This window comes from Triturus cristatus, chromosome 6 (assembly GCF_964204655.1).
Source record: "Triturus cristatus chromosome 6, aTriCri1.1, whole genome shotgun sequence".
NCBI classification, from domain to species: domain Eukaryota; kingdom Metazoa; phylum Chordata; class Amphibia; order Caudata; family Salamandridae; genus Triturus; species Triturus cristatus.
The window spans coordinates 1,595,874,678-1,595,889,922 of record NC_140589.1 but is presented as its reverse complement, the minus strand read 5'-3'; the positions used below and the strand labels follow the sequence as shown (position 1 = coordinate 1,595,889,922).

The window sequence follows — 15,245 nt, the reverse complement described above, 5'->3', positions numbered from 1 at the left end:
GTAAAAGATTTTGCGGAGTAAAAAACATGGGGTAATGGCATGCGGAGTAACGCATGAGGGGTAAAGGCTGTGTTCGAGGCATATGAGCTGCAGATCACACACTGAGGATAAGATCGCCATCTGGTGTTGGGCTCGGATGATTGCAGGTTGTTGTTGTCTTCGGAAGAAGCCTTTGGTCACGAGGTTGGTGACTCCTCCCCTGGACAACAGTGCGCATGGGCATCCACTCCATCGGCAGATTGTTTTTTTCCGCCATTGGGTTCGGATGAACTTTTTTCCGCTCCAGCAGAAAACTTCCAGCAATCGATTTAACTCTTTAATCTTCATTCCATCGACGTCGACATCAACTCGGACCGGTTCCGGAAGCGGCTGATGGACAGGACACCCTTCAAAAAATGCCCCCAGTGTGGAGCGAAGTTCCCCCACAGTGACCACCACGAGGTTTGCAACCTCTGCCTGTCGCCGGAACACAACGAGTCCACCTGTCCAGCTTGTTCCGCTTTCCGTTCGAAGAAGACCCTCCGGGACCGAAGAGCTCGACGCCATATTATGGCCAAACCAGCTCCCGAACCGGAGGACATCTTTGCTCAAGATGTTCCCGAAGACGACACCGAAGATCTCGAGATCGTGTCCGAGGCCGACGATTCCGATGACCTCATCACTCCAGGGCAGCGTGTGAGTACCACCCCCCCTGCCCCTGCCCCATCCAAAAAAGCATTGGTCAAGACTCCGCCAGCTGGGCCCAGTCGCGACCGGAAATCCTCTTCAGAAGCCCCGCCCTCGGGCCCGGCTCCGAAGACATCTAAGCCTGTGGGTGGCTCGGGCTCGAGCAAACCTCACCTGATTGTGCCTTTAACACCCTCGGCACCCAAACACCCACTGTCGGCACCGAAACAGGCTCCAAGACCGAAATCTCCTTCGGCACAGAAACGTGCCTCGGCACCGAAGTCTCCACCGGCACCGAGACGTTCTTCAACATCGATGCCTGAAAGTCCATCGGCACCGAAACCTCAGTCGGCACCGAAACCTCAGTCGGCACCGAAACCTCAGTCGGCACCGAAACCTCAGTTGGCACCGAAACCTCAGTTGGCACCGAAACCTCAGTTGGCACCGAAACCTCAGTTGGCACCGAAAACTCAGTCGGCACCGAAAACTCAGTCGGCACCGAAAACTCAGTCGGCACCGAAAACTCAGTCGGCACCGAAAACTCAGTCGGCACCGAAAACTCAGTCGGCACCGAAAACTCAGTCGGCACCGAAAACTCAGTCGGCTCCGAAAACTCAGTCGGCTCCGAAAAATCCATCGGACCCGAAAAAATCGTCGACGCCAAAAACTGCGTCCCCGCCGAAAAAAGCTCATAAAGACCCGAAGCGGACGTCACAGACACCACCTTCGGAGCCAGATGAACTTTTTCGACCAGATCCTACTCAGAAGCGGATCTACATCAATCCTAACACGGGACATGTGACTGCCATCCCATATAAAAAGCGGAAGCTGGACACTACACCTCCCCCAGCTCCCATACAGAAAAAGGACTGTGCTACTTCACCACTTCGTCCTTCCTCTCCTGTTTTACCTCCTAACCCGTCCCCCCCTCCTCCTCCTGATTCTCCTTTACCTTTACCTTTACCATCTCCCTATCATTCACCTCCTCCACAGGATGATAATGATGACTTAGGGGGAGGGGCGGACCCTGATTTATTTAATGATCCTGTTGATCCAAACGACCCTTTTACGTTCCCAGACCCAGCACCCATGGATGACTGGTCTTATCCTATACCTGACATGCCTGACCCCACTACCTACCCCTCCAAGCCCTCCCCTCCTGATGACCACCTAGGGTTCGGCCAACTTATAAATAGGGCAGCAACATTCCACGGCGTTACAATGCACACAGACGCCCTTGAAGAGGACTTTCTCCTTGATACCTTTGAGCAGTCACAAAAGACTGTTCACATACTGCCCATGATCAAAGGGGTTATAAAGCATGCTACTGAAGTCTTTAAGGACCCTGTTCGAGCTAGGGTTCTCAACCCACGCATCGAAAAAAAGTACCGACCAGCCCCGCAAGACCCTGCATACATTAAAGCCCAGCTCCCTTTAGACTCCCTAGTCGTATCAAATGCCAGGAAGCGCGCTAACTCACAGACAACTGGAGAAACGCCTCCCCCAGACAAAGAGTCTAAGCTTTTAGAAGCCTCGGGCAAACGGGTCGCCGCGCAGGCGGCTAACCATTGGCGTATTGCGAATACCCAGGCCCTGTTAGCCAGGTATGATAGAGCGCATTATGACCAACTTGAGGACCTTATGCAACATCTGCCTGAACCTTTTAAGTCCCAGGCCTCTGACCTCATCCAAGAAGGCAAATTAATATCTAATGCCTCCATTAAATGCGCCTTAGATGCAGCAGACACTGCTTCTAGAGCGGTCAATACTAGCGTCTTACTCAGACGACATGCCTGGCTCCGTATTTCCGGTTTTAAACCGGAGGTTCAAACCGCAATTCTAGCTCAACCTTTCAACCAAGAGCAGCTATTTGGCCCTGCAGTGGATACTGCATTAGAAAAAATGAAAAAGGATAATGAAACTGCCAAGTCTATGGGAGCACTGCAGTCTCATCAAAACCGGGGTTCCTTTCGTCGCTCCTTTTATAGAGGAGGCTCCAAAAACACATCAACTGAGACCACGTCCACCTTTAAAAATTCTGGACAAACATCCCCTAACAGAGGTTATTTCCGGGGAGGTTATAGGGGAAACAATAACAAAGGTCGAGGGCGGGGCAACAACAACAACACCCGCACCTCACCAGCCACCAAACAGTGACTTGCCACCACTCCCCCCAGACCATTCCACTCCGGTCGGGGGGCGACTCCAACAATTCCTGCCTGTCTGGACTTCCATCACCACAGACAGGTGGGTAAGACAAATTATCCAGTCTGGCTACTGCCTCGAACTCATACAATCCCCCCCAAACATACCGCCCAAACAACGTCCAATGTCCTCGCATCATCTCTCTCTCCTCAAACAAGAAGTTCAATCCCTGTTACAAAAACATGCGATAGAACCAGTCCCCCTTCAACATCAGGGAAAAGGGGTATATTCTCTATACTTCCTCATTCCCAAAAAGGACAAAACACTAAGGCCCATACTGGATCTCAGACTACTAAACCAGTATATACATTCGGATCATTTTCACATGACCACTCTCCAACAAGTCCTCCCACTTTTACAACAGGGAGACTTCCTCGCCACATTGGACCTCAAGGACGCATACTTTCACATCCCTATGCATCCCGCTCACAGAAAATATCTACGATTTGTGGTAGATGGGCAACACTATCAATTTACAGTTCTCCCATTCGGAGTAACAACAGCACCCAGAGTGTTCACCAAGTGCCTAGCAGTCGTGGCAGCGCATCTCAGAAGACAACAGATCCATGTCTTCCCCTATCTGGACGATTGGCTCATAAAAGCCAATACATACCAAAAATGCGTTCTCCACACTCATCGCACGATTCAAACTCTCCACGATTTGGGATTCACTATCAACTACCCCAAATCCCACCTACAACCTTCCCACTTACATCAGTATCTAGGAGCAACCATAGATACATCCAAAGCCATTGCCTATCCCAGCACAGCCAGGATAGCCAGTATACAAAATCTCATCTCTCAATTTCAAACTCATCCATCTCTTCCAGCAAGAGTGTTCATGCAGCTCCTAGGCATGATGGCGTCATGCATCTCCATAGTCCCACACGCACGACTTCAAATGCGTCCCTTACAGGAATGCTTAGCACAACAGTGGAACCAAGCTCACGGACAACTTACCGATCTGGTGTTGGTGGACAGTCGCTCACTTCGATCACTGAAATGGTGGAACACCATCAACCTGTCCAAAGGGAGACCGTTCTTAGAGCCTCTTCCACAAGTTGTGCTAACTACAGACGCATCTCTCACGGGGTGGGGAGCCCACCTCCTTCACCATACCACTCAGGGCAGATGGACCAGCCAACAAAAACTGCTCCACATCAACCACCTGGAACTCTTAGCAGTGTTCCTAGCACTAAAATCCTTTCAAATTCACCTAAAGAACAAAACTGTCCTCATACGCACAGACAACATGACGACAATGTATTATATACAGAAACAGGGAGGGACACACTCTCTCCAACTGTCCCAACTGGCACAGCAAATCTGGAGATGGGCAATTCCCCAGAACATCTACCTGTTAGCAGAACATCTCCCAGGGATCCACAATCAAGTGGCCGACCTCCTAAGTCGCCACACACAACAGATCCACGAATGGGAACTACACCCCAAGGTTCTACTCCCCTTCTTCCAAAAGTGGGGACAACCAGACATAGACCTGTTCGCCACTCCCGAAAACACAAAATGCCCAACCTTCGCCGCCAGGTTTCCACACCCACAGTCGAAGGGCAATGCCCTATGGATGAACTGGTCAGGCAGATTTGCGTACGCCTTTCCGCCTCTCCCACTAGTTCCATTTGTGGTACGCAAACTGAAACAACAGTCACTAACACTAATACTAGTGGCTCCCACTTGGGCACGTCAACCGTGGTTCACCACACTTCTGGAACTATCTTTAGTTCCACATCAAAAGCTACGCCTCTCCCCGGATCTATTAACCCAGAACCATGGAAAAATCAGACACCCAGATCCTCAAACACTGAACCTAGCGATCTGGCTCCTGAGGTCCTAGAGTTCGGTTACCTCAATCTCCCTCCAGACTGTATGAATATCATAAAGGAAGCCAGACGACCTACTACTAGAGCGTGTTATGCCGCTAAATGGAAACGATTTGCCATCTACTGCGCTAATAATGACATACATCCATTGGATGCTTCCATCCAAAACATCATTTGCTATCTACTACACTTGCAAAGATGCAATCTAGCGTATTCCTCTATACGTTTACACCTAGCAGCCTTGGCAGCCTACTTGCAAAATAGGCAACACCTGTCCCTTTTTAAGGTACCAGCCATCAAAGCGTTTATGGAAGGTCTCAAAAGAATTCTTCCCCCAAGATTGCCACCTGCACCAGTGTGGAATCTCAATGTGGTTCTAACAAGACTCATGGGTCCCCCATTTGAACCTATGCACAAATGTGAATTGCAATTCCTAACATGGAAGGTAGCCTTCCTTATCGCAATCACTTCCCTCCGCAGAGTAAGTGAAATACAAGCCCTTACACTCGAGGAACCTTTCTTACAACTACACCGTAACAAAGTGGTTCTTAGGACAAACCCTAAATTTCTTCCAAAAGTGATTTCCCCTTTCCACCTTAACCAATCAGTAGAACTACCGGTCTTCTTCCCAAATCCAGACTCGGTAGCTGAAAGGGCCCTACATACCTTAGATGTTAAAAGAGCCTTGCTTTATTACATCGACAGGACAAAACCTTTTCGAAAGACAAAACAACTCTTTGTTGCTTTCGCGCCACCACACAAAGGCAACCCGATCTCCAAATCAGGAATAGCCCGGTGGATAGTTAAATGCATCCAAATATGCTACCTCAAGGCTAAACGTACACTTACAGTTCCCCCTAGGGCGCACTCCACGCGTAAAATAGGGGCTTCTATGGCCTTCTTAGGCAATATTCCCTTAGAAGACATTTGCAAGGCAGCCACATGGTCTACCACGCATACCTTCACTAAACACTATTGTGTTGACGTGCAGGCCAAACAACAGGCCTCCGTGGGCCAGGCTGTCCTAAAAACTTTATTTCAAGCTGCTGCAACGGATACAGGCGACCACCGCTAAGGGGAGCACTGCTGTATAATCTATCCTCAGTGTGTGATCTGCAGCTCATATGCCTCGAACGGAATATGCTACTTACCAGTATGCATCTGTTCTTGGCATGTAGAGCTGCAGAGTCACACACGCCCGCCCGCCTCCCCAGGACCTGTATCTGTTCCAGCATCCGTCTTACTTAGACATTACACATGGACATCCTTTCTTTCTTTTCTATATACTCCATCTTTTCCCATCATGGCGAAAAACAATCTGCCGATGGAGTGGATGCCCATGCGCACTGTTGTCCAGGGGAGGAGTCACCAACCTCGTGACCATAGGCTTCTTCCGAAGACAACAACAACCTGCAATCATCCGAGCCCAACACCAGATGGCGATCTTATCCTCAGTGTGTGACTCTGCAGCTCTACATGCCAAGAACAGATGCATACTGGTAAGTAGCATATTCCTTCCCATCCCCATGCTCTTACGATACTGGTTCGTATGTTGATTTGATTCAGTTAACTATCAGGCCAGAGGTCCCCCCAACACCTTCCTCCTCAGAGTCCTCCATATTTACTACAATAAATAGTTTATCATTTAGGGTAGGTGAATCCTTTTTGCACACATGAGTTTTTCAGGCCCATTAGTTATTGAGGGCAGTACAAGGTCTGGTCATAGAAACGTAATTTATAATTTAACACAAATTCAACATTATGAGTTTAGTAGATAAAGGACAAATGAGTAAAAAAAAGAAAACGATGGCAAGTATTTTTAGTTGAGTCAGGGTAAAATAATTTCTAGCACTGTGTTTAGGAAAGCTGCATGCCATCCATGCTGAGAGACCTGCAGTAACTTCATTATGAAGAGAAGCAGAAAATTGTGAAGTTTAAAAAAAGTTCAGAAACATTGGTGTACAAATACTTCAGAACCAAAAGGAATGAAGTAGAGAAAAGATGGAATGCATGCCATTTCAGAGTTTTTTCTAAAACTTTGCTTTGCTTACAATTTGAGGAATGGGTCTCTTTAAGACTATTGCCACCTGCTAAAACACAATAAAAATTATATTTCGAAACAAACTGAGTAATCAGAAGTTAAGACTAAAGACTTTTAATGTACAATTATGATTGGTTTGCAGTAATGCTGGGCCAGATCAACTACCATGGTTGTCACAAACAATAAAGATTATTAGTCATGCACCATCACAAATGTCCCCTTACAGAAGCAAATTTTCAGAGCTAATGCTCCTTTTTTGTTCACAGGTACAGCAAAGTCTAGAAAAGATAGCTAAGCTGGAACAGGAAAAGGAACACTGGATGCTAGAAGCACAGTTATCCAAAGTCAAGCTAGAAAAAGAAAACCAAAGGAGATCTGATACTTCAAAGAGCACATCTACTGGGCAACTGGCAGAGCTATTACAGGAAAATGCAGTCTCAGATAATGAGAGCCGACATGGCCAAGAAGAGATAACAGATAAATATTTGAGAGACTCTATGAACAGTACAAGCTTGGTAGGTATATATATCATTTTTTTCTCTGCATGATTGGCCATGTATCTTTTTATCAAATTTTTGCAAAGGTCAGGAAAGCGAATAATTTTATGTATCTTCTTGTCTGCATTGCTTTGTTTCCATCTGGATTTCATTTGTAGGTTAATGGTTTCTACACAGATGAAAATGGGATAGAAATGTAGTTTCTACAGGAGGCTTGCAGGTATAGGTGCCTGTGCATGTGCTGGTTGTAGTCAGTAGGAAAGTCTTGAAACAGGGTCAAAAGTGGAGTCTTCTAGACATAGAAGACCATGTGAAAAGGGTGAGCATCAAGTATAATCAAACTAAATTTGAATGTACTAGGAGGAACATAGTATGCCCTTTGGAGCATGTTTATCATGAAAGATTAGGACAAACTGCTATCTGTAAGATTGGCTTGGGCTGTTTAAGTCTCTCCGCAAGGACTACGTCTTCATTAGTGTCAAAAGCTGCAGCAGGCAGGTGGCTTTCTTTGCCCTTATCAACCACATGTGGAAAGTCCTAAGATTCGCACAGCTCTGTCCCAGATTGATTGTTTTGGATGAATTGGAGGTTCTGAATTTCATTTTGAACAAAATCTTTTCCTGAAGATCCATTTCTGATTAATTTATTCAGTTGTTTCGTTTGATATCCAATAGAATATCGATTCCTCGTACCACCCCCCTGCGGCCCCCCAACCCTGTTTCTTTTCCTTTCTAGTTGACATTGTATGGTGTTTGACCGTACTTTTTGTCTGCTGCTGTATTATGTTTTAGATGTTTTAAAGCAAAGCAGCCTCTTTACAAAATTCATGGCCTATTTAGCAGGAAAAAAAGTGTCTTAAAGTTATGCGAAACTACTACTGTTTTTATGCTAGAATTTGAACAAATGATTGTTTAAAGTAATTTCTTTAAATTAAGTATTTTTGTCATCATGGAATGACCAAAAATCACTAAAATTAGTGATCCTCTGCATTTTCCGTAGTAATAGTAGACTGATGTTGAGCCTGTGGTTGTAACCAAAGTGACATTAGTGGAAAAATACTGCATACCATGAGGCCATCAGAATTCAGTGTTCAGGCCATTGAAGAATGGTTTGTTGTTTTGGGGTGAATGATGAGGGGTAAATTGGCTGTATGATAAGAGACTTTAATTTTATTATGGTAGGAATACGTTTTAGCAAATATCTTCAAATTAAAAAGGAGAGGGAGAGTTTGTGTGAGGAGGGTGAGGGATATAGCCCGGTAGGGAGATATTTGTAGTGATGAGAAAATTCAGTTGACAATGAGAAAGGCATGGAAAATGCTGTCAGGGATGAGTGTACAGCAATATCTGCTATTTTATTATTTTGTTCACAAACCATATATACCAGGTTATCACACCTTTTTGGGGAACTGGAACCTTGGATGCAAATGATTATTTCGGGGTCGTAACTGTTTGGAAGACATTTCCATATTTTGGCCTTTGAGATTTTCCCTAAATAGAATATCTTTATGCAAAAACAGTTGTGTAGTTTTATCAGTGATTCTTGATTTCTCTTGTTTTTGGTGATCGTGTGCTCCGCTTCCAAACTACCATTAAGTTGTTCCCTGACTTCAAGGGTGGCATTGTACAATGAACAATGCTTTTGCTTCGGTAACATTTGTAATCAGCCAGGCCAGACATTGTACTATAGAGTTTAAATTAAGTCTCATCTAAGTGTTATCTTTTCATTTAAGCCTTCATGTTTGTTGGGGAGGCACATGGCTGTTAACATTGAAAATTGAATAAAAAATCTCAGAATCGAAGAGTCTGTGGCATGTAGGAAAAAAACGGATAAGTCACTCACTCCAAGCTGGTCTGGATCCAAGGTGGTGCCAAATCACGAATATTTAAAGTTTTCTGGATCCAATATAATGGTTGGCAATAAGCAATAGGGAGTTTGTTTGAATAGCAAAAATATTTTCCAAAAATAAGTAATTTGTATTGTGCTGCCTCTCAGCAACTTAATTAACATGCAGAATTTTACAAGTGGTTTATACAGCTAATAGTAGCTATGTGATGATTGAGAATTAGGTCTGATTTTCCTCTTAGGTGATTTTATGTGATAGTGATTGAGGGACTTTGATTTGAAGTAATTCTGTAATTGGCTTGGCGATCAATCTTGTCTGCTGTTAAACACTCTGCATGTTAAGCTAAACACTAAAAGAAAAACTGATGTTAGTTCAATTTTCAGGTCTTTCTGCTGCTTATTGCTGTACTCTAAAGGATTTTGGAAAGCCACAAAAGAAACTATTATTAAAATGTCTATGTTAAAATGTATTCTATTTATGTATACTTCCACCCCTGAGCCAGTTAACTATGATGTTAACGAGGTCATATTGAAAATTGTTTGTCCCTTCCAGATTTGCTTATTTTTTCTATTTTTCTATTTTATTGTTGTAGATTGGAATATTGACTGTGAAAGCTACAAATCAAGAGGTACTGTATGACTTATCATACACCTTGCATTTACGATAAATTCTAAGAGAAATGTTGTAATTTATTTTGCCTCATTGTTCGCTTTTGCTTGTTTTATATATAACCCAATCACTTCTTGCCCAAGACGTACTTTTATAACATCATATTGCACATTGACACCCATAAACAGCTGAAGCATTTAACATCGAAGCAGTTTCAAACCCATATGCTTGCAAACTGCACCATTCTCTGTTCTTTCCAGTCAATTGCAGACAGAGTCATGGATGAGATGATGGTTGGATGGTAATGACAGGAACAAAGTCAGAGCTAAGAGTAATAGAGTGGCCGTTAAGGTTGCAGACTAACTCAAAGTACCAGTCCTATCCTGTTGGTAATTTTCCTATACATGCTAAATAAAGAAATAAAAGATGCAGGTGTTGGTTAACTGCAAAAAGAACTATTGATGGACAGAATGCAGAACAATGTCATACATTCACCCCAGTACAGAGATCTGGGCCTAATCCATCGTTATTTTGCTCACCATGCCATTCCAGTTTGAACCCAGCCATATGCAAATCAGTCTTGACCCTGTGCCTCATGGGAACAGTCCAGCCCGAACTGCCAAGCCAGGTTCTCCCTGGACTGGAAACAAGCATCCTAGGACCAGTTTCGGGGTTTCACCCCTCTTCAGCAAGGATAGCTTGATCTCCATGCCACTGGTCCTCAAGGATCCAGAGCTATATCCCTTCCCGGGAACTGCGTAAACCTGTTGACCACTCCCTCATTCAAACGCAAAAAAACACGGGGGCTCAGATTTGCGATCCTAGCCCCGCAATTTTGGAACTCGCTTCCTGCGGAAGTGAAGTCGGTAACCTCTTATGCACAGTTCAGGAAAAAGCTTAAGACCTGGCTGTTTTCCAGGCATATCAGTAATCTAATTGTCTCGTCGATGCAGCATCCCCCTTGCTCTTAGCGCCATGAAACCGCTTGGTGTACGTGCGCTCAATAAGTACTTGTAACATAACATTACATTTAATTTGGCAGAAAGGCAGATATTGGTCCAGAGAAGTTCCTTTTTAGGTCTCACCTACACAGCTCGCAAGCGCTGCTTAGACAGACCTCTTGGAATCGCTCAGCACTTTTGTTAAAACTCGTGCATGTTTGCACTGCTCTCTATGGGCACTCGTGCACGTTTGGTGTTTCCCTTGCGGGAACGTGCAGCGGCGCCATCTGTTAGCAATTATCGCACCTTGCTGCTCACTCCCGCAAGGGAAACGCCAGACATACCCTCAGTGTCTACAGACGCGCAGGGGCCCATTTGCACTCATGCAGGCAGTGGGACTCCAAAGGTTTTCTCTTCTTCCGGCCGGCGTCGAGCTGCTGCGAACTGCCCCCGATGGACTGCACCTGCTGCAAGTCATCTCTGAAGTGGTAAAAACGGGACATTAAGGCAGTGTCCCACTCCCCGTCGCTTACTGCTAAGCACTTAAAAATGTCCAGGCTCGGTGCGGGCGAAGTGCGCTTGCCAATTCCTTGCCGCAAAGCAGAGTTGCGTCACTGCTACAATTGCAGTGGTCCTCATTGGGATAACAGGGCTCTTCTGTTCTTCTCCTTCCCCCTGGCCACGGTGGTGACTTGCATCAGGGTAGGCTTCTCCTCGCTGCCCCAGACAAGAAAGCTTTGCGTACACCAGTGCCTTGCCGATCAAGTCATCCATGCCGAAGGGGAAGGTCTCGCCTATGCTTCCAATGTCTATCTGCGTGCTGCCCCTGAAAAAGTAGAGCCGTGATGCATTGTGTAGTTGCCCCATGCCTGCTCTTCATGCACTTTTCCTTCGCGTCTTGCCAGCTGGAGCCTGCCCTAAGCACCGGCTGGTTACACTCCCTTCCCTGAAACGGCAGCCAGACCACTTCCTAATTACAAGTCCAGCATTTGATTTGCAGACACCGTAGCGGGCTACCCTGGACAAGGCGAAGGACCTACACATGCACGAGGTGCAAACCCAGTCATTAAGCAGCCTCTCTCCTTTCACTCGGTACAAAGGCGATGCGCTATACTCCCCCAGGGCTGGGCAGCGGCCTTTCCTGTAAACTACTCCCTGCCCAGGAACATGCAGACCTAGCATTGCAAATGCGTTCTTGTTGCTCCTGACCCGTGCAGCTAATTTCATGCAGCGCTTTTCAACTGCAAATGTTATGTTCTCGCCCGGAGATTGGGCCTCCGAGCTGCAGCTGTAGGCATGAAAAACTGTGTCAAGCGTCGGCTTCCTCACTGCACATGTGATGCAGCTGAATATAGTACCCATCGAAAGCCAGGCTTCGTCACTGCAGATGGGTGCCTGCTGCATGCCTGCGTCTGCAAACAGCTAATTTCAGATGGTGGCTCTTTCGTTGCATATGGGCATCTGCTGTAAGTACACCGCCAGTCTCAAGCTGCACGCTTGCCAACTTTGTGAGACCAAACATAGGATTTGTCAGGTTTTAAAACTACTAACTAGCATATGGATGAAATCACTGAAAATGACACTTGTTTTTTTTTTTTTAATTTCTTTATTATTTTATTCCTTCACACCAGCAGACAATTTACAGAAACAATCATACAGCTCGTCCACCTCAGCCGAGCTGGTAAACGTTTTAACAATGATACACCCCAGCAATTAAGCCTAAGATAGCCTCTGTGGAGGATTCTCCGTCTTCATTGTCCACACCATTTTTTTAGACTTCACCATAACTCAACTGTATATAAACTCCCCCCCCCTACCAATCCCCCCTACAAACCCCCCCTCAACTCTTCCCTCCCCCCGCCGGGTCCGATTAACTTGAGGTCTATGGGTCTCATCATTCATGCGGGGTCTCCTTGTGTCTCTCCCCTTTGATTTGGGGCCGCCCCCCCGTGGAAGGCGTTGCCACTGAGCTATCGTGTGTGGGTTGTGGGGTCTGTCCCGCTATCCCTTGGATCATCACTCCCCACGCCATCAACACCTCGGGTAGTTTGTCATCTCTCCTGGTTCTACGCATTTGCCCCTCTTCTGCCAGAGCCCATTCCCTCAGGTTTGTCCTCCATTTCGCCAAAGGTGGCCCCTGCTGGGTTAACCAGTGGATCGCGATACACCGCTTGGCTATGACAAGGCCCAGAACCAGGAACCGCCTACTTGTCTTACGTTTAGGATCTCGGGGAATCAAGCCTAAGAGACAGGGCCTCGGGTCCAGGGCAACCCTCCAACCTGTTATCCTGGTCAGGTCCTCTAGGACCGCCATCCAATATATCTGGATCGTTGGGCATGAAAATTACACTTGTTGGTCAGAAGATGACGTAACATAAATTCACTCTGTGTTATTATTTAACTCAATATCTCTGCCCAAAACTTCCCCAAAAACAGAAACAGGGAGAGACTGTGGCGTAACGGCTAGAGCTGCCGACTTTGAAGCTGGGCATCGACTCAACATCCTGTGATTCTGGGCAAATTACTTAATCTCCCCTTTCCTACAAAAACATTAATGTGTACTTGTTTATTTTAAAACTGCGTCCCAGGCAGCAAGAAATCGCCATGGCCTATAGATAAAGCTTGGCGTTCCTGGCATTTGAGGGCGAGCGGGCGGCAGAGAAGTAACAGGACTCTGTCTTTTATTCTTGCCCAGAGAAGACGAGGACGTCCGCTATCTTAGTCAGACACACCCGAAAGTAGGCTCTTAATCTGCAGGTTATGTCACCAGGAACCAATATTCACACTTTGTTTAGTCTGCTATTTAATTTTCATTAAGGCTGGCAGTTGTGTTAAGGTAATGTCATTACCCGCCCCCTGACAGTGCATGAAAGTTTTTCAGTAGGGGAGTCTGTTTGTGGGGCACTCCCTGCCCACACATGATCACCTAATGGGAAGTTGGTTTCAAGAGCGCTGTCGTGGGCCCAGCCAATATGTTTACCTTAACATATTACGGTAATTACGTTATGCACACTTCTGCAGTGCTTTTAAAAGCAGCTGTGTTAGGCCTCGCGCTGCATGTTTATTTTTCCACAAGAGGAGCAATCCTAGTTCCGTTCCGTAGGTGCAAACATTTGTGAATATTGCCAGTGCTGAAACTCCCGAGAACATTTCCTCCACCCTTATCTGCTGCAGTCAAGACTTTCACAATTACACAGGAAGGGGCGGGAATAGGGAGATGTTGCTAAGTGCGTGAACGTTTGTTTACAAGTTTTATTTTTTAAAAATTCAAAATGTTCTACTTTTAAAATTGCTCAGTTGTTGGTTCGAAACAGTGCCACCTGCCTTAGTACAGGGGAATTCAGAAATGGTGTCAAGTAAATGATGACTAAGACACTAGTTTGAAACCAGGATGTTAATTTGAGCAGCAACGCCTACATTTTTGACATCTGTGCCCCCCTCCACTGAGTCAGTACTTCAACGCGGGACCCCTCAAGCCAGGGACCCCCACCTAAGCAATCAGTTTAATTTAATTATCAAAACAGTACAAAAATACGGAAACAAGTATACGTCAAACAACTACACAAGTTCCCAAAATATTTTATTTAAATAACAAACAATACAAAATTTAGAGCTTTCATTTTTAATGGGAATGTTTGCAATATTTGCTTTCATTTCTAAAAGAAATGATATGCTAGATTTTAGCATATCACGTTGTCTTTTTTGCTCTTAATGCATGCTCATTTTGTCGGCGCTCTCCAGTACTTCATTTAAGGCAACCAAAGCATCCACGTTAGACCCTGTTTGTTGCAATTGTGCTGCTCTGGCAAATCAAGCTAAAGATACCAACTTAACGTTTAACCTCCGATTTCTAACTCCTTCACATTTACCTAACATTTCCAAATTTTATATGTTAATTATTTTTTAATAGGGTCGTTCAGTTGTACATAATATCTTCTTGGTTGTTTATAAGGTGACAAAATTGCTTATAACACTTTTTAATTATAACTTTTCAACATGGTGCACAGCATCGACACTGCTCTACAACATAGCTTAAAGACATTGGCAAAGCCAATAGCTCTGGCTAAACACTTAAAAGGTCCCAAAGGCGAAACCTATTAGCTATGCCAATGCTTGTTCTTATTTGGTGTAAATATGTTCAGTAGTCGCAGAGTTAAATTCAAATTTGTGTATATATATATAGGGGCTCGAATCCTCCGAGTAACCAACAGTCCCTGTGCGCAAATAAAGTAGGAATGCCATAGGCAATATACCCTATAAATTAATTAAAGCTAGCAGTGGACAGATTTAAAAGAGAAAAACTAATTTTTTATGTTATATTATATTGGCTCCATTATGGAAGAAGAACTAATAATTGTGCCTGAAGGTACTCTGAGATTAACAGCAAAGCTGCCGAGTAAACAACAAAATGTAAGGAGCTGTTCAGAAGCATTACATGTGTTAGTTTGTAGTGGTAGTCCCTATGGTTGATGTGAAAGCTGCTGAGCTTTTAGGACTACAGCCAATCTTAAAAATGCCCTTCACTCAAAATAAAATGTTTTAAGGTGTGTGTATGTGTTGGAAGATTGAGTCTTTTGCTTCTGCTTGTATAACACTTGAAAC

At 45.1% G+C, this 15,245-nt stretch overlaps 1 protein-coding gene across 1 annotated transcript in view; it reads left to right on the top strand.

The window, feature by feature from the left end:
• The window catches only part of PPP1R21 (protein phosphatase 1 regulatory subunit 21), a 395,061-nt gene that overhangs the window by 257,587 nt on the left and 122,229 nt on the right, over window positions 1–15,245 (top strand). Inside the window, exons 17-18 of the mRNA XM_085612732.1 lie at window positions 7,017–7,265; window positions 9,686–9,721. Of these exons, the coding sequence (XP_085468858.1) occupies window positions 7,017–7,265; window positions 9,686–9,721 (285 nt within the window). The remainder of the gene's footprint in view (window positions 1–7,016; window positions 7,266–9,685; window positions 9,722–15,245) is intronic.